At 43.1% G+C, this 26,930-nt stretch overlaps 1 protein-coding gene across 1 annotated transcript in view; it reads left to right on the top strand.

Annotated features, from left to right (window-relative positions):
- AGXT2 (alanine--glyoxylate aminotransferase 2) overlaps window positions 1–6,908 on the top strand; it is a 40,463-nt gene extending 33,555 nt beyond the window's left edge. Inside the window, exon 14 of the mRNA XM_039248266.1 lies at window positions 6,769–6,908. Coding sequence (XP_039104197.1) covers window positions 6,769–6,885 — 117 coding nt within the window. The 3' untranslated portion in view covers window positions 6,886–6,908. The remainder of the gene's footprint in view (window positions 1–6,768) is intronic.
- The last annotated feature ends 20,022 nt before the right edge of the window (window positions 6,909–26,930 follow it).

Raw genomic sequence — 26,930 nt, 5'->3', positions numbered from 1 at the left:
TTTCCTTCTGCCTTTGTTTTCCACATCACTAATATCACCCTCCCTTCCATAGTGATGTGAGGAACAAAAGCAAGAAGGAAATGGTAGGTAAAATCAAATTGCCTTATAACCTGCAGCCCATTGACAAATATTTGAGGCAAATACAGAGCATTCTCAAGGAATTCCCTACTGTCTTAATGTTAATGCTTTGCTAGAGTGGAAAAACAACCTTGACAATAGCTAGGCTTCCAGTAATCTGTGAGTCTTTAGCATATGGAAAACTCCTTTCAGAAACTTTCTGTTGACTTTACCTCCCCCAACTTCATAGTATATAACCAGTCACTCTTCACAGCCCCAGTGCAGCTCTTTCTGCCCACAGGTCCTGTTTCTGTGCTTTAATAAAATCACCTTTTTGCACCAAAGACAACTCCAAGAATTCTTTCTTGGCCATCATCTTCAGAGCAAACTGGGTGGGTTTATTATTTCACTGTCATTGTGAAAGGTGACTGGGTCCGCAGGATTTTCTATGCTGTGGAGAGGAGGGCGATGTTAGGGCTCCAGGAAACTGAGCAGATAGGCTTCTGGAGTTTGCCTTTTTTCTTGTAAATCATTAAGACAGTTGCAGACTGATGGAGACTGGTAAGCTGCATGACTGTGATCTCTATCAGTTAACCAATTGTTTTTCCCTTCTTTTGTTCCTGGGCAGCCCTGAGTGAATGAGGAATGCCACACATTGTGCTTTGCCCTCTGCTTGATTTTTGCTCCCTCATCATTTCCCTCCTGAACAGTTTTGACCCTTAAATCTTTGTGGTTATTGAAGGTGAAAGGCCTTATCTTCTGTAGCTTCTTCCTGCCGAGTAAGAGCATAGAGAAACCCCTATCTATGGGGTCGACATTGGCCCGAGAGTGTAGAGGGGAGTTGTGAAAGATGGAGGCAGCTGAATCCAACACGGGCAACATCCATGAAGTTCCTTGAGCAGAAAGGATCACCTGTTGGCTTGAAGATATTGAAGAGATGGCATCTTGGCACCAGGAGGAAAGACATGGGAGAAAATAGCAAAACATATTTAAATAATAAAAAAGCCCAAATAAGAGTCCTTCGGTAGAGGACAAAAATCTTCCTCCGGTCCAGGAGTTTAACCAATCATTAAAGGAAAGAGAGGGATCATTTAAGATGCTAATTTGAGTATTCATGTCAGTTAGAAACCCAGAAGTATTTCTGCGGCGATCTGGAATGTATACGTGGCATTCTGTGTCTATGAGAGCACAAGCACCACCTTGTGCATCAGTTAGAACATCTAAGCCTGTTCTTTTTCGTAGAACTGTCTCATGCATTTGGGGTTTTTCAGTGTGTAATAATGTAATGCTATTTTGAGAGTCATTGAAGGCTTTAATTGTGTAACAGTTTGTGTTGGCCATCATATAGACTCTGTTCCGTTTCGTAAACAATCAGACAATTAATAAAAGATGCATTTTAGAGAAACAAAAAAATATATATAGGTTAAAGGTTAGAGCAAATTACAAACCCAGTGTCAACGTCCCAGGCGCCACCAGGGAGAGTTTTAGATGTAGGACTGAGCGTCCTTGCGTGCAGCCGGAACAGGCAGCCTGAATCGGATGGCTTTCTCTGGTTTGTAATTAAATGTCTCTGGCAATCCTTTTGAATGGCCCATTGTAAGAAGAAATTGTCAGGATAAACTGGGGAAAGGAGAATGGGAAAGAAAGGGACAACCTGCATTTTCCTTTGAAGAGAAGTTTGAGGTCTTCCGCATGTTCACAGAAATAAGAAGCTGTATTAGTTGGCACACAGGATTCCTATGAAGAAGGTAGAGATGTAATTCTTGATATAGGAGTCCATGAGGAAGGTCCTTCTTTTAGAATCTTTTTTTTGAAGTTTATTTATTGACAGAGAGAGAGAGAGAGAGAGAGAGAACAAGCAGGGGAGGGGCAGAGAGAGGGAGAAAGAGAGAATCCCAAGCAGTCTCTGCAAGTCAGCGTGGAGCCCCATGTGGGGCTGGACCCCCACCAACTGTGGGCTTATGACCTGAGCCCAAACCAAGAGTCAGACACTTAACTGGCTGAGCCACTTGGGCACCCCATGAATTGTTCTTCTAATTGTATGGCCCTGGGGGTACATAATATGACCCAGTAGGGGCCTTTCCAGTTCAGATTTAAGTCTCCTGCAGTATTAGATTTCCAATCTTTTAAACAAAACATGTCTCCTGGGTTTATATGGAGTAGGTTGCTTGTCACTGTCAGATCAAGTGTAGGGAGGATATGGTTTGCATATTCATTCAGAGCTTTATTAATTAACCTGGCCTCAAGTGAATAATTTAATAAAGTACAATAGCCTTTATCTATTTATAGGTCTATGGTGAAAAAAGGCCTTTCATATACAATTGTTGGGGAATCCATCCCATTTTCCAGTTGTTCAAACGAGCCTATGCCCATGGGGTCTTGTTATTATCCTCAGAGAATGGCAAGCAAGATTGTCTTTCCATAAGCAATTGTGGCAATTTCTTTGAAGTTTACCTCAAGTTGTCCAGCATCAGGTTTTAGGGCTTCTAGGAAAAAGGCAGTTTTAGTTTTTAATAACTTTAAGTCAAGAGAATGGAAGCCGAATGGAAACCTTAGTTGGAGAGCCATAGCCAAATATTTGAGGAAACTGGAAGAATTCAAGATCTAGTCTAGATTATAATAAATAGTATTAGAACTTATTATCTACAAAGATGTGTTATTGAAACATAATTTTTCTCTATAATTACCCTCATTTTCAGAGACAGCCAACTTAAGACTAATTCTTTTGTAAAATTATATACATAAGCTCAGCAAGTCATATAGATCTTTTAAAATTTGCTTTGCCAGAGATTTCCATAAGGAATCTCAGTTGAACTTTTAGTAGCCTCTCTAGGCAGAAGCCAAGCCAAAGACACACCATCAGACATGCCTGCAATACCTGTTGATTTCTGTGAATTCTTCTCAATTTCCCCAAACATCCTGAGGTTCCTGCACCTGCCAGGAAGTGACATTCTTTACTCACCTGGTAAGGCTTTTGTAAGCAAGTATCAGGCCAACAGTTCAAGGGGCTTTATGGCTCCATGTTTCATAAAGTCAGCCTTAGTTCCTTGAAGCTGTCTGGTCATATCTGAGTCTATGCATGTCTCTCAAACACGACATTCCAGTCAAAGCCATGGTAAAATGACCAATGTTTCCAATGGTGTCCTGTTATGAGGAGCACAGATGCTCATTGAACTTAATGCAAGTGACTGTGATTGCCATGGAAGAAAGAATACTCACTGGGACTTTTTGAATTTCAGAGTTCAAGTGGAGAGGAAAGTTAAATGCTTCACTTTGTTTACAAAGGAATATGCTACCACATTTCTGTATATCATGCATATCTTAAGAGAAAGTTTCCATAATCTGGAAGAGCTAACATTAGAGACCCAACAATGTTTCAAACAAGAGTCACAAAACCTATAATAATCTTCTTCAGTTCATTTAGTTCCATGTTTCTATTTCTTATTCGTTTTAATGCAACTTTTAGTTAGTTCTAGAAATTCTTACCCATTTTAGTTTTATGATCTTAAAGATATTGAGATCACACAAAGTAAGTAAACCCCCAAATTAACATAACAAATAAGTAAGCCTAATCGGGCAATAAGACTTCCTTTACAATTTAAATCTTGGGAAAGTTTGTTTAAAATGCTCAGAAAGAGGTTTTGGGGGTTTTTGTTGTTGTCCGTTTTAAGAGAGAGAGAGAGAGAGAGAGAGCATGTACATGCCCTCAGAGAGAGAATCTTGTGGAGGCTCCATGTGCAGCACTGAGCCCAACACAGGGCTTGATCCCACAAAGTTAGATCATGACCTGAGCTGAAATCAAGTCGGATGCTCAACTGATTGAGCCACTCAGGTGCTCTAAAGACTTCAGAAAGGTTTAAAGTACATGCATGCCTAAATAGGATTATGGATTATTATAAAGCTTAAAACTAAATTATTTATTTAACCAGGTGACAGTAAGAGATTCCAAAGGCAAATAAGTAGGATTATATAGTTGTTAGCAAAACTTAGCCCCTTTAATATTGGGAATTATTAGATTTAAGTAATCAAGACCTGATAAAGACAAACATAGAAACTGGTTTTTCTGGGCAGATAAAAAAAAAACAACAACTTTCTGTATATTTTTTTCTTTCTTTCTTCTTTTTGTACATTTATTTATTTTTGAGAGACAGAGAACAAACGGGGGAGAGGCTGAGACAGAATCCGAAGCAGCCTCTGGATTCTGAGCTGTCAGCACAGAGCCTGACATGGGGCTTGAACTCACGAACTATGAGATCATGACCTGAGCCGAAGTCAAACGCTCAACCAACTGAGCCACCCAGGAGCCCCTCTTTACATTTTATTATATCAAGAAGAGGTACATTTTCTTATATCAAGAGGAGGCCAGCAATTTAAGAAAACTATCTTTTGGACAGAGAGAAAACCATAGTTTCAATCTTACATGAGTGTATTTTTAAAATCCATTTATTTCAATCTCAGTTCATCTTGATGACACATAAAATTTCTTTCCAAAGATTTTCTTTCACAAACTATCCACAATTTTCCTTTGCATTAAGGTTTTGTCCCAAGCCATTTCTCCAACCAGTGTCATGTAGGACAAAACTACCTTCTTTTACCTACAACAAAAATGTATTTCCATTCCTTATATCTTTCTGACACATACAGAGTTGCTTCCTTTATTTCCATCAGTCTTAATTACATTTAGCAGAACTTTCTGAGAAATATTAGTCTTCATGAAAACTCAGTTGGAACTGATTGTGAGTTATTTCACCAGAATTCTGTAAATGGCTAAATGATGAATCAATTAAGCACATGGCATGTTACCAACGGACTCAAATATCCTTAGTCTGTAATAAGAAGCCACACACACAAACCTACATACAGTAATCAATACCTTAGTATTTTACCTCATTTGGAAAAGGTCTAGAAGCACAATGAATTCAATCCGATTTATCATCTAAGCAAAACTTTAAAGCATCAGGTGCGCCTGGGGCGCCTGGGTGGCTCAGTCGGTTAAGCATCTGACTTTGGCTCAGGTCATGATCTTGCAGTTTGTGGGTTCAAGCCCCACATCAGGCTCTGTGCTAACAGCTCAGAGCCTAGAGCCTGTTTCGGATTCTGTCTCCCTCTCTCTCTGACCCTCCCCTACTCTTCCTCTGTTTCTCTCTGTCTCAATAATAAATTAAAAAAAACAAACAAACAAAAAAATTTAAAGTATCAGGGATGCCTGAGTGGCTCAGTTGGCTAAGCATCTGACTTTGATTCAGGTCATGACCTCACAGTTTGTGAGTGCGAGCCCCGCATTGGGCTGACAGGGTAGAGCCTGCTTCAGATTCTCTCTCTCCTTCTCTCTCTCTGCCCCTCCTCCACTCGTGCTTACTCTCTCACACATAAATAAACAAAATAAACTTTTTAAAAAATTATTAAAAAGAAAAAAAAGAATTTCTACCCTGTGGAGGGGAAGGTGATGTTAAGGCTCCAGGAAACTGAGTCTATAGGCTTCTGGAGATTGTCTTTTTTCTTTTAAATCATTAAGACCATTTCAGACTGATGGAGACTGTTATCAGTCATCTGACTGTTATCAGTTTTTCCCTTTCCTTTGTTCTTGTGCCTGAGGAATGACACACATAGCCCACCTGGAGAGGGAGGGTTACAGGATGTTAGCTTGTGCTTTGCCCTCAACTTGCCTTTTGCTCCTTTATCAGGAGTATCCAGAGCCAAGGGCACAGGCAGAAATCTTGGAGTTAAATAGTAAAGGCATCTAGTTCTCTTAACCTTCCAGCGGGGATGTAAGAATGGATGTGGGAGCTAACAAGTTTATAGAAAGATCTTGCCTGACAGCTTCTGAGGAGCATGAGGCAAGGTTGTCTATGAGACAGAGTGAGAGGTGTAGGAGTTGAGGGAGGAAATTGAGAAGGATGATAAAGATTTAGATTGAGGAAGGAAGCTGACAGAGGACAAGAGAAATTTAGAACCCGCAGAAGTTGGAGACTGAAGATCTAATGGTGTCAGTCTCCCCAGTAGTAGGCTTTTCTCCAACACTTCCCCCCTGGCATGTTGGAGCCGTGTGGCTCAGTCATAGCTCTGACCAAGGTTGGGGCCTGTGTGTGTGGCTACAGCAGCAGAGAGGAAGGTGCACACGAAATGAGGGAACAAGTGAGAAAGTAGTTCCAACCGTCAACCGTGTGCTGCTGGCTGGGCAAGAAAAGAGGGAAGACACTGAGAGGGGCAAAGACCTGAAGCTTTCATGAAAAGGGCAGATGTCATGGGAGTCAGAAATTGTATTATTCCTGGTGAAGAGGAAGCTCATGGTGCTGGTCTTGGGTGGGAATAGATGCAGAGGAGCAGAGATGAAGTTTCTGGGAGTTGTGGCAGTCAAGAAACTGAGAAGATGGTTTGTAGGGTTGTATACCGGACATGGCGGTCACCCTAAGTGCCTGCAGAAATGGATTATAGATAGGTGCCTAAGACCTCAGTGAAGGAGGCAGAAAAACTGGGAGGTGAGCAGATGACAAAAAAGGAAGAGGGGCAGAGCCAACTGGTTCCAGAATTTTTCTGAGACTAAAAGATGAATGGTCTGGGTATGGCCTTGGGGAGGGGGGAGACCAACCTAGGAGGGAACTACAAGAAACGTCTTAAAAATAAGGTTTTAGATTCTTAGCTTAGTGCATTTTCTCAAAGTTATATTTGACTCTGTGATGATCCCTTCTCTATTTTCCTTTGTCTCCTCAGACCTTCCGCATCGCACCCTCGATGTGCATCACTAAACCAGATGTTCATTTTGCAGTGGAAGTATTTCGGTCTGCCTTAATCCAACACATGGAGAGAAGAGCTAAACAAAGTTTTTAAAAATAAAAAACCATAAGCTTCAAGAACTTCCCACTTATGTTCAAGGATTAATTTGAGGAATTCAATTATATAATTGGTATATGTTGTCTAAGACATGGTTGACTGACTACCAGCCACATTTGTTACCAGAGCCCCTGTTATCTAGAGAAATCTGTCCTTCAGGGAAGGATCTTTATCCCTAAGCTCAGAGAATGAATCCTAATTAGTTTATGTTAGTTATGGTTACTTAATTTCCTTTTGCAGCAATTGGTTTATGCATGACATCTGACATATTTGGGGACAGTAAATCCTGAAGAAAAATATTTTGCTGGACATGACTTCAGGCAAAGATTTCTTTATCCTTCATTCTTTATCACCAAAAGACACGTTTTCTTTCACTGAGCATCTTATGTCATGATAGAACTGCTCACATCATGTGGGCCGTTTTCAGGCCATGAAGACAAAACTTCTTTGCTAGGGTTGGAAGGTAAAAACAAGTTGAGTCTAGGGACACCAACTTTGGCTCAAGTCATGATCTTGTGATCCATGGGTTCAAGCCCTGCATCCGGCTCTGTGCTGACAGCTCAGAGCCTAGAGCCTGCTTTGAATTTTGTGTCGCCCTCTCTCTGCCCCTCCCTTGCTCGTGCTCTGTTTTTCTCTATCTCTTTCTCTCAAAAAAAAAAAAAAAACAAAGAAGAAGAAGAAGAAGAAAGAAGCATTAAAAAAAATGTTTTTAAGAAGGAAGTTGAGCCTTTAGTAATGTCAATGAGCCACTGACTTAACCAATCTTAGATTCTTACCTTGGAGCTTCTCGTTATATGAGATAGTAAATTCTTTGTACTGCGCTAACATTTTTGATTTAAGCTTTCTATTATTGTAGCCATAAGCATCCCAAGAAATGATGCAGAGGATACCCAGGGAGATAACCATCCCTTTCTTTTTAAGTCCCTTAAAATGTTTACCAGAGCCTTCTTCTCAATTTCTACTTCAATCTTACCACCCTGAACTAAACCTTTGTTATTCATATTGCAATAGTCTCCAGGACCAGAATTTTCCAAACTTAAGTCATTAGAATGCACATTCGTTGTGTTTTTTTCCCTCATATGTGTAAAACACCTGTCTGAGAATTGACTTAATATTTTTTCTTAATTTAACATTTTTTTTTACTTAGATGGATTTGATAGTAACCTTTCTATAATAATAATAAATGAGAAATCAGTACTCTGTGTCATAACTGGAAAATAATCCTACAAATAGAATGAACACAAGCAATGTAAATCAGTTCTAGCAAAATGCAATTGCTTCCAGATGTTCTCAGTCTGATGCTTGTTCTCTCTTTGTTCAAAAGGGAGATTCAAGAGTATTTGAGGGCTGTCAAAAACTGCTGGCAAACTGATATCCTCTCCTTAACACAAACAGGAGAGGGTCCACAGAACTGAAAGGAAATAACTTTCTCAGCTTTGCAGTTAGATGTTTATCTGAGCTTATGTCTTGTTTGATACCACGTTCTAGTGACCTACCCCCTGAGGGGTCTGTTCCACTAACACATCCTATGTCTCACTGCCAAATTTGTCTCCCTTGGGTATTGACTTAAACATGGCATTCCCTTGCACAGAACCTTCGAGTTGCTCCCCATTGTTCCCTGGATAATATCAAAACTCCTTTAACAAGGAGCTCAATTCCCTCCAGTATCCAATTGCCAAACAGAGCAAACATTTTAGAAATGCTCTGTTTTGAAAAGTGGAAAGGCCATTGAATTGAGAGCCAAATGATCTGCATTCTAAACTCAGTTCTTCCACTACGTATTTACTCTAGATGACCTCAAGTGAGCCTTCTAACCCCTTTTTGAACCTCATTTTGTTCCCCGGCATATCAATACTTGCCCTTCCTACCTCCTGAGTTGTGCTGTGGATCAAGTAAGCAAATGAATTAAAAGTGCTTTACAAACCAATGAATTCTGCAAATAGAAATGCCTCCCTTCAAGCTACACTTCTCTCCTTCCCGTTACTACAATGTCTCCCAAGAGGAAGTTTTGTGCTTCCATTATGCTTGCTTGCCTCTTGCACACATCTCAACAACCAGGATCTCACTCCTGCCCCTGATTCCTCGCAAACTGCCTTCTCAAAAGGCCATCAATGACTTCCTTATGACTAAAGCGTAGTGTTTCCTTTGAACGTTCTTTCTAAACAACTGCTACTTTATTTATTTTTTTAACTAGGTTCCATACCCAATGTGGGGCTTGAACTCACAATACTGAACTCAAGTCATATGCTCTAGAGGCTGAGCCAACCAAGCACCCCACAACGCTCCTTTTTGAATAGGATTTTCCTTGGCTTCTGCAGTGTGGTCCTCTTATCTCTCATGGCTCCTTTTCAGTCTCTTTCCTGGCAACTCCTCAACTACAAGGGGGTGTCCTGGGCAATACTCTCTTCCTCCAAGTAACCTCATCTACTTCAGGAATTTCACCTGTCCTGACTATGCTGATGACTTCCAAACATTCATTCTCAGTATCAACCTTTTTTCTGAGCCCCAACCCAAAGATTCTAGCTATCTGGACACCTTCATTTGGATGTCACAAGGACACTTAAAATATATCAGACATAAAATACATTGAATATCTCTTCTGCAGTGAAACCCTTAATTGTACCATTTTGTCTAGGGTTCACAATTCAGGGTGTATTTTCCTCCAAGTTATCTTTTTTGTCCTTCATATGATTAAGTTTAATGACTACATTCTGTAGTTTTTCCAATATGTCCCTTTTAACCAAACCTGCCTTAATTTGGGCCACCATCATCATCTCTCAACTATTTAAACTACCTCCTAACTGGTATTCTGGACTCCTTCCCAATCCATTCTCTATACTGATACTGGACTTACTTACTTAAATGATAAATATGATCACATCTCTCATCTCTTGAAGACTTTGAGGGTTCCTTATTGTCCATAGAACAAAGTCCAAGTTCCAACTATGATGACATTAAAAGACCTTCCTAATTTGTCCCTAAACCACCTTTATGAGCTTTACTTTGCTGTTCTTTCTTTCTTTCTATGCACATCAGTTCTTTGCTCCTATAGTTCACTCTACCTGATAAGTTCTTCCTCTCTTTATTGTCAATGGAAATTGTGGGGTCAAGGAGTTTAGACAAAGAAGCCAAGACTTACTTTTTTGTTGTTCTTCAAGGCTTTCTCATTTACAATACTTCTTTTCTTTAAAAATACAGTAAAAGGGAAGAACGTTGAAAATAAATTTATAATAACCATTTGGAAATTTAACAAAATATGAAGAGGAAACAATAAAACACAAATCCAAAACAAAATGTTTCATGCTCAAGCCCAGGTCCCTCCCAACGCCGGAACATCCTCTCCTGGAAGGAATGGGCTAGAGAGATTTAGTTGTTCAGATCAATTCATAGAACATATCCCTTGGGGCTTCCTGAGTCCTTTAGGATCTTGTGTATACCTAACGGTACACTGTTATTTTCCTGCCTCCAGGGGTCACTGTAGAGTAAAAGCAGGCAATGGAATTCTGCCAGGTAGCAGGATTCTGGGTCTCACTTCCTGATTATGAGGGTTTCATGGCTCTGAGTGCCTGTTGATCAGGAGAAACTGCTCCTCTGTTTTTTTTTTTTTTTTTAAGTTTATTTTTTATTTTGAGAGTGAGAGAACACATGCAAGTGAGGGAGAGGCAGAGAAAGAGTGAGACAGAGAGAATCCCAAGCAGGCTCCAAACTGTGAGCGCAGAGCCCGATTTGGGGCTCAAACTCAGAAACCATGAGATCATAACCTGAGCTGAAGTCAGACTTTTAACCGAGTCACCTGGGCACCCCAGGTCCTCTTTCTTGAGGAGCAGTTGGGGATTTAAGATGCACGAGCCATCAGAGGAGTGGAGCAAAAAGAGCAAAAATTATGCCCTTATAGCACGCATGGTCATTCATCTCTTTCACTGGTTTATAAACATCATGGATTTCTACTTCTTTCCATTTGGAGCCGTGGGCAGGAGTTTAGCACCACCATTTTCCTCCCTTCCATTTTCTGCTCTACCCACAGGAGGTGGGAAGTAAGCCAGCTTATATAAGGCAAGGAGCCCACATTCTTGCCAAGCTCTTATTTCTTTTCTTGTTAAAATGGTCTAAAGTGAAGATAATGAACACTCAGCTCAAGTAAACTTTTTTCCACACAAGGAACATATTGACAGTTAATCATGTGATTAGAATACAAAGTAAAATGCTGGCAGCTGTTTAAAAATTCTTGAAATGCCAATCCACTCAGAAGGTAGTAACTAAAAAAAAAAAAAAAAAAGACCCCATTACATCAAGCTTTGGCTATCCCACTAATAATAATTATAAAGTGATATAAAATAACATTTTGAAGACATCATACAGTAACAAAGTATGCTCTTGGTTTTGTTATAAAACTCCATTTTTTTTTTACATCAGTATGGTTTTTAACTTCCAAGTAAATTCTGAAGGTGTCTCTAAACTATGAGAGGACTGAATTCTTCTTCTGCCTTTTAAATCCCACTTTATGTAAAGAACAACAAAAGAGTAATAGAGAACATACAATTGCTACTTTATCCTCAGAATGTCAATGCCAGATTCTCTTAGTCATCATTAGAGGCAGGTTGAAGGTTACTGTGTGCTTCATCCACCGATTGCTCTGGGTTATGTAAAGCTGAAGGCTCACTTCCAACAGTGCACAAGCAGTGAAAATGGGTCATAGCTTTGCACCATTGAAAATGACCACAGTACAATCCAACTCCACAAAATATCTCAACAAAAGCAAAAGGTCCACCTAATTTAGTAAGAGTGAAGACACAGAAACAAAGTCTTCATTATACCAATTCAGACGTAGGGAGCATTGGGTAGAACCGGAAGGGTCATTCAACATCACATGACGAAGAGCAGACATACCAAGAGATGTCAAGAATGCAGTCTAATGAAGAGCTGTTTGGGAGGGTCATTGCAGACAGCAACTAGTGAAAATGCGAACTGTTAATTATTCAGAACAGCATGATGCAATGGAGGGAGCCTGCACACTCTCTCCCCTTGATTCGTTTCCAACAAATTCACCTCTCTGAGTGGAAGCTTCCTGGACCCAAAGAGAATAATATAACCTCATGGAACCCTTATGAGGAATAAATAAGAAAATACACTGGCATCTGCTCTACTAATATTAACTCTTTCCTTGGCATCTCTTTCCTTTTGACACAGAACTTCCTTAGCTGCTGCTTGGGCTGATGTTTATTTCTGTGTATATAACTTGTGTCCCTTACTAGACTCTAAACTACTGGCAGAGTGACGCTTTCTCCATCCTTTATACCTTCCTAACAGCGCACCTCACATAAAGGCAAAAACCAACTCCTCTTGGTGCTGTGTGCATTTTATCCATACACATTACGATGTCACCAACAGTTTAAGGCAGCAATTAGCCCATCTGAAATAAACAATGGGTCATCTGATATGGGCTTGTGTGTGTGTGTTCAGAAACCTATATATTTAGGTTTATATTATTAAACATATGGAATATATAATTGGAAACATATATAACATATAGAAATACGTATTTGGAAATATATTATGTCAGTGTAGAATTTCAGGTAATAAAGTACCTGGGATTATTGTAGAAAGAAAGGAAATTGCCCTTTGATGATTGTGAGAAGACCATAGTTTCCACAGGAGGAATCGAGATGGCTCCTGGATACCTCCCCTTCTTTCTCCATGGAGGTGTCCCAATCCGTAGCCTTCTCAGGTCCCCAACTCACACCGCTGAGTTCACACTAGTCTCCTCACTCCCCACTGAGCTTGTGCTCACCTTCCTATCTTCCACCTGCAGTGATGCCCTGCTCCTGAGCCCCAAGGCTTCATTACCTACCGCTTCCTCATCCATCACAGAGATCATATGCACGTTGTTATTTCACAGAGACATTTTACCCCCTCCTGACACCTCAACCATCCACGTTCTCTAGGATCTCGCTATATGAATTGTTTATTCTTTGCTGGATTTTCCCTTCTACGTTCTTCTCCTTCCTTTCTCTCAACCTATAAATGTGCTTCCCTCTCCTATTAGAAAAAACAACAACTTTCTTCAAACACATCTCCTCTTCCTAAAATGATGCTGCTGGGATATTGCTCCATCTCTTCCTCACCTCCCACCTCCACTTCCTCAGTGCCCCACAGGCTGGCACCCAGATACCATAAAAGTTGCCGGGAACCCCTGTGATGATTATTCTCATGTGGCAACTTGGCTGGCCATGAGGTTTTCAGATATCTTATAACTCTTATTTCTGGGTGTCTTTCAGAGTGATTCCAAAGAGATTAGCCTTTGGATTGGTGGGCTGAGGAAAGCAGATGGACCTCCCAAGCGTGGGTGGGCACCATGCCTTTTGCTGAGGGTCAGAATAGAACAAAAAGGTGGAGGAAGATTGGATGTGCCTCGTCTCTGTATGACCATGAGAGGTGAGACATTGATCTCCTCCTGCACAGCATTCCTGCTTCTCAGGCCTTCACCCCCAGACTGGAATGTGCACCTTCGGCTCCTCTTCTGGGTTCTTGGGCCTTTGAAATACAGTTGGCTTCTCTGGGTCTCCAGTCTGCACATGACAGACTGTGGGGGGACTTCCCAACCTCCCTAATCATGTGATCCAATAATTTACAATGAATCTCTTTCTAGATTTAGCTATGTATCAATCTGTGTAGATAAAAAAATCTGTCTACATAGATATATATATATCAGCATATATACACATATAGATAGATAGATAGATAGATAGATAGATAGATAGATAGATGATTTACTGGCTAGATCCTATTGGCTCTGTTTCTCTGGAAAACTCTAATATGACCCCTTACCTGCTAAATTCAACAGAATGTCTTTTTTTTTTTTTTTATAGTTTATTGTCAAGTTGGTTTACATATAACACCCAGTGCTCATTCCGACAAGTGCCCCCCTCCATGCCCATCACCCCCTTTCCTCCTCTCCTCTACTCCCCCTCAACCCTCAGTTTGTTCTCAGCATTCAAGAGTCTCTCATGGTTTGCCTCCCTCCCTCTCCCCAACTATTTTTCCCCTTCTTCTCCCGCTTCATCAACAGAATGTCTTCAGCCCTCACCTTACATGGAAACTCTGTGACAGCTGAGACTGTTGATCACATTCTTCTAGAAATTCTCTCCTACTTTTTTTGTTTTTTAATGGCTCCGTACTCTTTCATCCAGTTACTCTCTTGAGTCTTTTGTATTGTTATGCACTGGTGTTTGTCTAGTTTGCTTCCAAATGTTAATATATCACAGGAATTTTTACCTTAAACTCTTATTTCCTCCCTCTCTGTATACTTTATCTGAGTGATTTCATCCGTGATCCATGATCCATGATGTCAGGCTTTTTACTATCTAGATGCCAAAGATTCCCAAAGATGCCTCCAGGGCAGCCTTCCCTTGGCTTGCAGCCTCTATCAGGGACTCTGCACTTTTCTACCTGGGTGGGAACCTCCTGCATTCTCTTCCTCTTCCCTGGAGTGTGGGCTCTCTGGGCCCCAAGGGGTAGGCTTCTCAAGGGCTTGGTGCTTAGAATTCCCAGCCCACCTCAGCCAGTCCTAACCAAACATTTGATTCTGGCTTGCCTCCTTGCCATCCCTCTGTGCTGTGTCCTGTTCCTGATGGCCACATCTTCCTCGCCTCCTCTAGCTGCCCCAGCTCCGGCTGTCATGGCTGGTTGGGAGTTTCTTCATTGGCCTTTGGTACACTTTGGACCTTCTTTTCTTGCTGTCTGTTCCCTTCCTTGTCACATTGCCCAGCCTGACAGCCATCCTCATCCTCCCCCACACAAGAGTTAAACCATTGGTTGTTCCTGTTATCTAACTCTCTCTGCTCTAGCTAAAAGCCCTGGTTTGCAGGCATCATTGATTGCCACTTGAAGCAAATTTTTAAAAAGCAAAAGGTAGGAGGAGAGAATGGAAATTATGCCAGAAATATAATATTTTTAGGATTTTTTTCTTCCTGTGATGATGCTAGGGGTACATCAGTATAGTAAGTGAACTTTAGCAGAGGTGTCATTAAAAACCACCATTGCAGCTAGTGCCATTCGGCACCGCCACCCACCAGAACCTGGCACAGGGACTTGATCCATGCTCTTTGGGTTGTTCTGAGCCAGTTTCCTCAAATTGGGCTAGCAGGCCCTCTTTATTCTTGGGAACATCCCTAAAGTCAACCCCTAGACCACTCCTCTTTTTCCTTATTTTTAGCAATATTCTAGCCTCCACCATCTTTTTAGCAGGGAACTTTTTCCCTTCCCAGGAGCATTGCCTTCCTCTACCTGTACACCTCTTTTTGTATTTCTTTAAGTAGAATCTTTACACCCAGAATCAACTCCTCCCTTACTCTTCTAACCCTTCCAGAGGGGCTGTGGGGAGAGCTGGTGGATTTGGGTACAAAGAAGCAAGACGTATTTTCATTCAATCCTCTTTTGTAAAATGTTTACTTATTTATTTTGAGAGGGAGAGAGAGAAAGCATGAGCATGCCCAAGCAGGGGAGGGGCAGAGAGAGGGAGAGACAGAATCCCAAGCAGACTCTGCCACCCTGTCAGCAAGGAGCCGGCCCGACATGGAGCTCCATCTCATGATCTGCTGAACCGTGAGATCATGACCCGAACCAAAATCAAGAGTTAGGTGTTTAACTGGCTGAGCCATCCAGGAGCACCTCATTCAATCTTTTTAGTGCAACAAAAAAAGGACAGAAACAGTTTAGTTTCTGTATTAAAGTTTTGAAGATTCAGATTTTACCACTCTTGAAAACATCTTTCAGAAATGCATGCTCTCTAGATGCACAATTTTAAAAGAATATATTTGAAAAAGAACAAAGTTGAAGGATTCACACTTTTTGTTTTCTGCAAAACTTATTAAAAAGCTACAATAATCACAACAGTGCGGTACTGCGTGAAGACACATTTTTAGGCCAATGGAATAGAATAGAGAGCCCAGAGATAAACCCTCACATACATGGTCAATTGATTCTTGACAAGGGTGCCATGACTATTCAATAGAGAAAGAATAATTTTTTCAACAAATGGTGTTGGGGAAACTGGATACCCACATGCAAAAGAATAAAACTGGACCCTTTCCTTACAACATGTATAAAAATTAACCCAAAATGGATTAAAGACTTAAACATTGAGCTAAAACACTAAAAATCCTAGAAGAAAACACAGATAAAGGCCTTTATAACATTGGATTTGGCAACAATTTTCTGACTATGGCAACAAAAGAAAAAATATATAAATTGGGCTTATTCTAAAAAGCTTTTGTGCATCAAGAGCACTATGGAGAGAGTGAAAAACATAGACCAGAGAATGGGGTAATATGTTTGTACATCATATATCTGATAAGGACTAGGTATCAAGAGTATAGTAATAACTCTTACAGCTCAAAAACAACAACAAAACAACCCAATTCAAAAGTGGGCAAAGGGGTGCCTGGGTGGCTCAGTCTGTTGAGTGTCCAACTTTGGCTCAGGTCATGATCTCGCGGCTTGTGAGTTTGAACCCTACTTTGGGCTTGCTGATGTCAGCCTGGAGCCCACTTCAGATAATGTCCCCCCTACCTAGGCCTTTCCCCCAGTGCTCTCTCAAAAATAAATCAACATTAAAAAAATGTAATGGGAAAACCGCTTACCTAAACATTTCTCTAAAAATTATATACAAATGGCCAATAAACCACATTAAAAAAAAAAAAAAGCTCAAGATCACTGGTCATTAGGTAAATGCAAATCAAAACCACGATGAGATACCACTTATACCTGTAGGGATGGCTATTATTTAAAACACACTCTCACACACACACAAACACACACACACACGCAAAGAGAAAGAGAAACTAGGAAGTATTGGGGAGGATATATAAAAATTGGAAACCTTGTATACTGCTGGTGGGAATGTTTCCCATTATTCAACCAGTGAGGTAGCTCCCCAAAAAGTGAAACATAGAATTACCATAGGATCCAGCAATCCCGCTTCTGAATATATATCTAAATGAATTAAAAGAATTGTAGAACCATGCTTATAGCAGTAAATGTGTTTATAGCAGCATGTATGTTCATGAGCATAATTCATAAGAGCCAAAAGGTGGAAACAGCCCAAATGTTTTTTGGATGAATGGATAAACAAAATGTGGCATATGCATCCAGTGGCATAGTGGTCAGTCTTAAAAAGGAAAGAAATCCTGTCACCTGTCACCACCTGGATGAACCTTGAAGACATTATGCTGAGTGAAATAAGCCAGTCACAAATGGACAACTATTGCATGGCTCTGCTTACATGAGGAACCTAGACCAGGCACACTCACAGAGCTGGCAAGTGTAATAGAGGTCAGCAAGGGCTCGGGGAGGAAGGAATGGGAAAATGACTGGTTGGCAGGTACAGCGTCTCCATGTGGGATGATGAAAATGGATACATGGACAGTGAGGGTGATTGTACAACACTGGCAATGTGCCACTGACCTGTGCTCTTGGAAATGATTAATATGGTAAATTTGGGGAGTTTAAACATTTTTGAAAAGAATATACTTGTGCATGGGCGACATCTCTTCCAGCAGCCACAGAGTGAAGGATTAATACAGAGATTTGGATTATATAAAGGGAGGCAATGACACAGACATTCAGTTGCTTTAAAGCAAACAGGACTCACTTCTCTATATCTGGGTGAGGGAAAAACGTTCACTGAAGCAAAGGGAACTCATGACTTCTCTTTGTGTGTGGGTTTCTCAGTACCACACATTTGGTCGCCAATGCCTCTTGGAAAAGGATAGGTACCAATGCACATAGAAGGAAATGTAAATACCAGCAGTGGTGCCAGATCACCATCCACTGAGCACCATTGCCGAAGTAGGGGACAGTCTTATCTCTGAAGCAAGATCTCTCATCTGTAAAATGAGCAGGTTGAACTAGATTGATGAACTTGAAGATCTCTATCAGCTCTAGCATTTTGCTGCTCCCTGAAAATTCTAAGAAGTAGCATGTACATTGAGAGGGGTCCGGTATATTTTTTCCTGGAAACAGAGCTTAAGTGAATGTTTTCAAAGTGTCTGAACTCTGTGAATTTGGGGCATTGCTGCAGACTTGCTCTGCCCCCAGGTCTAAGGTCTCCTGGAGAACAGGCAGGTTTCTAAGTGGCTGTGAGGATGCCAGAGTGGTGCTAATGATGTGGGCAATTGGGAAGTGAGTCTCACAGACCTGGGAATGTGAAAACTTTCTTTCCTTGAAGGCATCAGTAAATGCCTTAGGCTATCCTTAACCACTTGCAGACCAGACCTACGCTTGCCTCAGAGCAATCCTCAATAAATCTGTACCGATTATAGTTTCTCTGCATTCTATCAGCCAGTCTGTTCTTAGATGACATCGTTTTCCATCCCGTGATGAAGCGCTGGTGGCCATGAGAAAAGTGTCAGGCACAAATGATAAATGGATAGGAGATGGGGAGATTTTCCTTAATAAGGTTGCCATGCATTAGAAAAATAACAACGAAGCTTTAGATATTAAGGCTTCCACAGGAGTAACGAAGCAACTCTTAAAATTTCAAAATGGACTATTTAAAAATGTATAATGCTATTATAACATCCTCCCCCCTCCACTGAAAGGGTGATCATGGGGAGAGGGTATTACTTCATTCTTTCATGAGATGATGCTGTTGTTATACTGACAATGACTAGAATTACACTTAAGGTTAATTAAATGTTAAAGAAAATAAGACCTGGATCTAACAAGCTGAAGTATCCATTTGAAAATGGATGAGGGGGTCAAAAAAGATAACACTCCCTCACTAAGTACTTCTGCTTGCCTTGGGTTCTGCAGTATAGATTGACTTGAGGAGCAAACTCCTGGGAAGTGGTGAATGGACTGTACCCTTCCGAAAGTTCCATTGGTTGTCTCTGGGGGAAGAATGTAAGTGTCAAATGTAGAGGAATTCAAAGGAAGAAAATATTACTCTGACTGAAAAGATACTGGGAAAGCTTCATGGAAGAGGAGTCCCTTAATACTGCTCTGAGGCAGTGGGAGGGGCAGCAGGGGTTCCTGCTCTGGGCCCTCAGCTGCAGAGGGGTCCCGTCTGGCCTGCCTTTGGCCATGCCCCTCCCTGGAGATCAAGGAATCCACAAGGCCCTGAAGTTCTAGGCTGTAATCCACATACCCACTTCCCCAGAACCCCAGCATCCCCTGCACAAATAGCTCTAAGCTCATGGACCAGGTCTACATGGGTCTTCTCCTGGGGCAGCTGGTTGCAGGAGTTTAGATAGAACTTGGACATGAGCGCTGGGATGTCCACATGAAACAGGACAGAGCTGAGGGCGGGGAGAGTTGGAGATAGGAGGACAGGAGTCAGGTCTCCCCATGCCACCAATCTCTGGTAGGGAATGCAGGAATAAGGAACCCGAGAACTTGGAATATGAACCCAAGGAGCACCTGGGTGGCTCAGTTCGGTGGAGTGTTCGACTTTGGCTCTGCTCGTGACCTTGTGGTTCATGAGTTAGAGCCCCACATCAGGCTCACTGCTGTCTGCCCAGAGCCCCCGTCAAATCTCTGTACCCCTCTCTGCTCCCCCATGCTGCTTGCACTCTTTCAAAAATAAACAAACATTAAAAACTTTTTTGAACCCGACCTTTTGGGTCACTATAAAGTTATACCAGGGTAAGAGGATAAAGTATATTTAACTTAATAGTTTGTTAGCTTGATTTGTAACTTGGAAACATTTGACATATGCCATGAGGGTCCCCATTTGTTCTGCTCCCCAAGGTACCATAAATTCTAGGGTGTGCCTACGTATAAGTGCAAAAGGCACCCTTGGACTTCTGAGCCTTAGCGGGGAACCTACTATGTAGCATTCTTTTTTCCAACTAGGTTAAAAACAGTTTTTTTTAACATTTTTATTCATCCCTTGAGAGACAGAGAGAGATTTTGAGCGAGGCAGGGGCAGAGAGAGGGGGAGACATGGAATCCAAAGCAGGCTCCAGGCTCTGAGCTGTCAGCACAGAGCCTGATGCAGGACTTGAACCCATGAGCTGTGAGATCATGACCTGAGCTGGAGTCTGCCACTTAACTAACTGAGCCACCCAGATGCCTCTCCAACTGGGTTCTAAACCAACTGATAGAAAATGGACCAAAGCAAATGAGCATCAAAATATCAGCTTTATTATCCATCAGGTGAAGGTGCATGACAAGAATGGCTTCCTATGCTAAATTCCAGAGTGAGCCAGAGACCACCCGCCGCAGCAGCACAGCATGGCCACCCCTCTCCCTGACGGCCACCTGCTGTGTGAGCAGAGGCTTTACCCATTTGCTCCCCTCACTATGGGACTGGAAGACCAGACCACTCACACTCCACAGGCACACTGGCCAACCCCAAGAAGAAGAGCAGGGGGCCAAGGTGCTGACGCCCAGGGGTTCCTCTGCAAACCCTCCATCGAATAACCACACGTTCTCCTCTAGGGTGAGGATAGGGGCAGACAGAGGCTGGACAGTTTCACTCAGTAGGACTGGGAGATGAGCGAATCACCCCTACACTTGCCCTAGTATAATGCTGCTTTGAATCTGTCTCCTACAAAGAATAGGAGGGTTTGAAAAATATATTAGGAAACTGGTAAATTTCAAATTTCTTTAAAAAAAAAAAAAGGAATTGGATGCTTCCCTAACCCCAAAGCTGTGTGTAATTTCACTTTAGAAGGGCCGAATCAATATTGACAGAGGAAAGGCGTTGAGACTCGAGCCTGATGGAGGACACTAGGCTAGCCCTAAGCTCCTGGCTTAGATATTCAGGTTTTAATGGATCAACTTCTCATCAGGTGCATATTGAGCAAGTGAGGGTATGTAGTCTGATGGAGGACAGAACAGTCTCCTTAGATGGTATTGCCTTGTGTGAACTCAGTACCTACTGGAATCATCCCATCAGTACAGCCTTGAGCAAAACCACATGAGGACTCAGCATGTGAAGCATCCAGAAAATGGTTTGCTGATGCCCATGTATCTTCCACAGAATGTAACAGAGTGAGTGGCCAGGGCACTGTTACCACATCCTGCTTTCTCACTGTGTGCTCTGCATTCACTTGGAAACCCGCTCGGGAAGTATTTCTGAGCAGGTTCCGGTGCTATGCCAGGTATAACAGAAGACAGAAAAGGAGGACAGAGCCCCTACCTGCCCTCAAGGAGCCTACAGTCTAGTTGAAGCCCAAGACTTAGCAGCCCAGGGCGGCTGTGCTCAGGCTGAGCGCCTAGTGCCTCCTGCCTCGCAGACATCAGCTCCGTGTCTGCAACAGCGCTTTGAGTTAGGTGCCTGTGGTAGGCAGCTAACATGCCTGCTGCCCCAAAGACATCTACAGCCTCCTCCCTGAGCCCTGTGAATACGTTTCCTCCTACGAGAAAGGGGACTTTGCAGAGGTGATCGAGGATCTTGAGATGGGAAGTTATCCTGGGTGATCCAGGCAGGTCTGTCATTACAAGGGTCTTTACAAGTGGAAGAAGAAGACGTGACAGCTTGCCACTGCCGACTCTGAAAACGGCAAGAGCCACAAGCTAAGAATGCGGGTAGCCCCTGGAAGCTGGAAAAGGAAAGGCAATGGACCCCTCTGTGGAGGCTCCAGAAGGAGCCAGCGCTGCCAATGCCTTGACACTAACCCAGTGAGACCCCTGCAGACCTCTGGCTTCCAGAACTGTAAGAGAATAAACTTGGGCTCTTTGTAGTCATGGAATTTGTGGTCATTTATTACAGCAGAAGAGGAAAGTAATACCATTGCCCTCATTTTATAGAAGGAGAAGCTAGAGCACAGTGAGTTTAAGTAATTTGCTCCAGGTCACACAGCTGGTGAGAATCCGTGCTGGGATCCAAGTTCACGTTCTCAGAAGCACAGGGCCCTCCACACGGTCAAGAGTTCAGTGAATTACAGGATGGCACGGGACAGCCCAGGACCAAGGGTTAATGTAAAAAAGACATTCCTTGGCTTTTACGCGTGCCTGTTCTCAGCTGAGGATTCCAGGGAGTTGGTGGAGATTTCCAAAGCAAAAGAGCTCCCAAGTCTCTGGTAGGAGGAGAGGGTCCCAGTTTTCTGTTTTTGTGATGCTCAGCCTTGCACAGGGCCACTAAGAAAGTTGAGGAGGAGTCCGGGGGCTAGAGGTCACCTTAACTGCCTCTTGCAGTGGCCCCAGGACAAGAGAACTCAGAAAGTCCAGGTCACACTTCTACTTCCTCATAAAATGGCAAAGAAATCGAGATCCAGAGAAGAACGCGTGCTGTTCAGGGAGATTTGGGTAAACATTGATAGGTGATTAAGTCCATGCTCCTCAGGGCACCACCGGGGGAAGGGAACCGGAAGAGGAACCAGGATTTAATAAACATCTGTGTGTCAAGCACTCTGCTAGGCCGTTTGCATATGAGATTTCATGGGGGGGGGGGGTTTAGTTTATTTATTTTGGGAGAGAGTGCGCAAGAGCGGGAGGAGGGGCAGAGAGAGGGAGAGAGAGAATCCCAAGCAGGCTTCGTGCTGCCAGCACAGAGCCCAATGCAGAGCTCGAACTCACAAATCCGGAGATCATGACCTGAACAGAAATCAAGAGTTAAGGCTTAACCGACTGAGCCACCCAGGTGCCCTGTGATTTCCTGGTTTTAACCACTAAGCTACAACATAACATTAACCCTTTCTATTTTACTCTAAAGGAAACGGGCTCGAAGCTTTGAAATAGCGTCCCATGGTTAACAAACCTTGTAAATTAAATTCTGGAGCTGTGGTTTGAACCCACATGGATCTAACACCTCCACCCACTACCTGATCATAAGTGGAGGGAAGAGCTATCCCCATCTCTTGGTTTTGAGGTACCTCAAAAAGCTCCTCTCATATGAGCTTTGATTCTCAAACGGCCACCATCTCTGAGGATTTACTCACTGTTCTCCAGGAAGTGAGGAGGGGCAGGGTCCTTGGGCGACAGGATGAGGAGGGACCCACGGGGAAGGTTCCAGGATCTGGGAGCGCACAGAGGATCCCAGGCCCGCCTCAGGATCCTGCCTGACAGGGTTGAACACTGGAAGCCAAGGGGCCCGAGTTAAAGGTTCCCGCAGAGGGTGGGGAGGAGAGCCCCAAAGCTATGTCTCTCCAGTTGCACATGCCTGTCTCGGGGTGACCGGATTGCAGACCACACTCAGCCAGTAAGTAGCTGTGGACGGGCATGGCCACCCTGCGCGAGGGAACTTCTCCTCAAAATGCCTTGCAGCAATTTGTAATCCTCACCTGTGCTTTTCAACACACAATACACGTCTGGGGAGAAAGCAGATGCATGCAGTACTGATCTTTCTTCAGCTGTTGAGTGAGTGAGGACTGTGAGATCACCTGGCCCCTCTCCAGAGGACCCAGGGGGCATCTCCCGCTCCTTACACAGGAAGCTTCCTGAGAAGCGAGGCAGCTTCACTTCACACAGACTGGTGAAAGCAACACCACCAGGACCTCAGAAGGTGTTTTCAACATTGGCTGCTGCGGACTTGCTTTTTTTCAGGGAAGGTAACCAAGAAAGACCGGGAAGAAACAGATCAAAGCTGAAAACGATCAAACTATCTCATCATGCATGTCGACATCCTGTAATTACACTGAAGCCTAAATATTTGGTCTTGGATGTGAAAATGGGGGGAGGCTGCTGGGAGGCTCCAGTGCCTCCATGTCACAGCTAGCTGGTCAGAATGTGTACCAAGCCTGTTCCCAAGGGCCAACTGTGGCTGTCATAGAGGGTGCATCCTGATGTCACTAGCAGAAAGCAAGGACAAGCCTATTTGATATACAGAAGAAACTGATGTCACCCAAAACACTTTTCAGTTCTTTCAGCGCCCTTTATGTTGAAGATGTGTTGTGGACAGTTTTATGGTTTGACTTTGCCATATAGATAAAAGTTATTCTGTCATGCCCTACGAGTAGAACATAGGCAGATTCACTTTTTGGAGAAGGAAATCAGGCAGCACAGATCAACACTTTATTTTTTTTATTATTATTTTTTTAAATGTTTTATTTATTTCTAGGAGAGAGAGCGAGACAGCGTGAGCATGGGAGGGTCAGAGAGAGAGGGAGTCACAGACTGAAACAGGCTCCAGGCTCTGAGGTGGCAGTCAGCACAGAGCCCGACGCGGGGCTCGAACTCACGAACTGCGAGATCATGACCTAAGCGAAAGTCGGACGCTCAACCGACTAAGCCACCCAGGCGCCCCACAGATCAACACTTTAAATGGGTAATCCCTTGGGGCACCTGAGGGGCTCAGTCAGTTAAGCCTCCGACTTCAACTCAGGTAACGGTCTCACATTTTGTGAGTTCCAGCCCCGTGTCAGGCTCTGTGCTGACAGCTCAGAGCCTGGAGTCTGCTTTGGATTCTATGTCCCCCTCTCTCTCCGCCCCTCCGTTACTCACACTCTGTCTCTCTTTCTCTCTCAAAAATAAACATTAAAAAAATTCTAAACCTAAACGATCAATTATATCAGCCATATATAATCACATATCATGCAGTCTTTATAGTGATAACGATATGTAATAGTTGACATAGAGGATGTGCACAAGCAGAAAGGAAGTTATAAAACAGTATCTAAGGGACAAGTTCAGTTTGTTTATTTTTCCAAAGTTTCTCTATGTGCTTAGAAATAGTCTTGGGAGGACACATCACAGTGTTGGTATGTGTGGGACTCTGGGTGCATTTGTGTTCTGGACCTTCTGCAAACCGCATTTCATAATTCTGTTGTTCAAACACAAGTTTCAAACAAACGTAGAATCGATGTTTGAAAAACTGTTGCTCCTTACTGAAAAACCAGGATCAAGCTCACAACAGAAATATGCCAAATCGTCCCTGAAAGTCTTGCCCGCAACACGAGCGCAGGACTGAGACGCTGGGAAAGTGCTTCCCAGCTGCTCCAGGCACATGGGAATAAAAGGATCATTTCAGGAATCAACAACAGGCGTCCTCAACACTAGGTTGCGGGGAAAACAGAGCTTTGGAGTGAGGCAGGTGGGTGGGGACAGGCAGAGTGGCACGGCTGGCTCTGGCCTCCTCTCCAAGGGCAGGTAGAGAGGGCCCCCCAGGCCCCTGCCATCGCTCAGGGAAGCCCCGGCTGCGGCACGCCTCCTCCTCTGGCACCGCTGATGGACAACTGTCGGAAATCCTGCTTCGGAACACGCTGAGACTACGGCTACCTTTGGACTCACAAAGTACTTTTACTCCATTTGAATAGATGCACCTGAAGAGATATATAAACTAGATACCATGCCATCCAAGTGCTACGAGAGACGATCTTTTCAACTTCAGAAATCGTTAGAAGCTTTTTCTAAGTAACATCCAAGTGATTTGTAGTGCAAAGGATAATTTGAGCCTTTTCTATTTTCAGAAAGCACCCTGTATCTGAAAGAACATTCATGACGTTGGGGCCCTGAGTGACTTTAATGGCAAAGTAATTATCTGTACAAATGCGCTGAGCCTTCCAACATAATTAGGATCACTGATCTTGAGGACGGTTTCCACACGTCACACGACCGCACTGAAACGGTGAATTTTCAGCTTCAGCCTGTACAGATTTTGATTCTGTTGGGCCAGAAAGAGTTGTAACATATACAGTAGTATTTTTCTTTTTTAATACACTATAGGATCGATATAATCATGGATTTCTCTCCACATTACCACTTCACTGTTTGGATTATTTCAGAAATCAAAGAGAACAGTCAAAGCAAGGAAACAAATTTTTTAAATGTTTATTTACTTTTGAGGCGGAGGGGCAGAGAGAGAGGGAGAGAATCCAAAGGAGGCTATCTGCTGACGGCAGAGAGCCCAGTGTGGGGCTTGAACTCACGAACCATGAGATCATGACCTGAGCCAAAGTCAGATGCTTAACCGACTGAGCCATCCAGGTGTCCCTAAAGCAAGAAAATTTAAAGCAGAAGAGGTTCTTGAAAATAAGTAATGGCTGAACAGTTACTGAATGCCTACAATGTGCAGGTGTGGTGTTCCCAGCTAAAGCTTTAACCTTAACAGTTCTGCAAGGTTGGTCTCATCCCTAGTTTATGGATTAAAAAAAAAAAAAAAAAAAAGGCTGAAAGAGCTTGAATGACTTGCCCTGCTGGCCACTGTTGAAACCCACAACCTCTCATTTAGGTGGCCGTGCACATGCCGAGCCAGTCAGGGCTTCAGTCACCTGTGACCTGAAGCCCCAAACAAAAAAAAAAAAAAAAAAAGGCTGAAAGAGCTTGAATGACTTGCCCTGCTGGCCACTGTTGAAACCCACAACCTCTCATTTAGGTGGCCGTGCACATGCCGAGCCAGTCAGGGCTTCAGTCACCTGTGACCTGAAGCCCCAAACAAGAGAGGCTTCTGTCATGCGGGAGTTTTATTTTCTGGAGTGCAGAGATAGGTGTCTGGGGCTTGGAGAGTCCCTCTGAGGCGTCAAGCTCGTGTCCTTAGTTGCTCTGCGCTGGAAGGACTCATGGCCCCAGACTGGAACTCCAGCTCCAGCTGCCACCTCTTCGTTTAAGGCCGCAAGAGGAGGGAATTAAGGACATCCGAAGACTTGTAGGACAGGTCCCAGGAGATGCTCAAATCACTGGCCAGGACTTACTGACATCTAGCTGCCAGGAGGCTGGGAAGGTGATCCTTATATGCTAGGTGGCTTTGTGCCCAACTAGAGATCAGAGCCTGAGGGAAGGGGACTGACAGACTCTAAAAGCCTCTGCCACTAATGTGCTTACAAAACACGCCAGGAGTAAAAAGGAGATCTTAAACCTTTCCTCTCCCCTTTCGTGAGGGTGTATTTTCTGCTGGCAAGAAGGGAAACATAACTCTGAGTTCTCTGGCTTTTTGTAGTATTTGATGAAAATCGGGTTAACAAACCCTCACTACCCACCATCCAGAATTAACAGTTGCTAATATTTTCCTCCAGATCTAGAAAAAAGGACTCAGACGAGGTCCCTCCTGCTGCTGTACGGATTCCATTCCTCTCCCTTCTTTTCTGGAGGCGATTACTTATCAGTGTTTCCCAGTGAGGTTTCTAGACATTCTCTTTGTAAATAACATATTTTAAAAAACTTTA

The sequence above is a fragment of the Hyaena hyaena genome, unplaced genomic scaffold (genome assembly GCF_003009895.1).
Source record: "Hyaena hyaena isolate Hyena2069 unplaced genomic scaffold, ASM300989v1 scaffold_310, whole genome shotgun sequence".
NCBI lineage: Eukaryota > Metazoa > Chordata > Mammalia > Carnivora > Hyaenidae > Hyaena > Hyaena hyaena.
The sequence above is the reverse complement of the archived record's forward strand: the minus strand, read 5'-3'. Positions and strand labels throughout refer to the sequence as shown.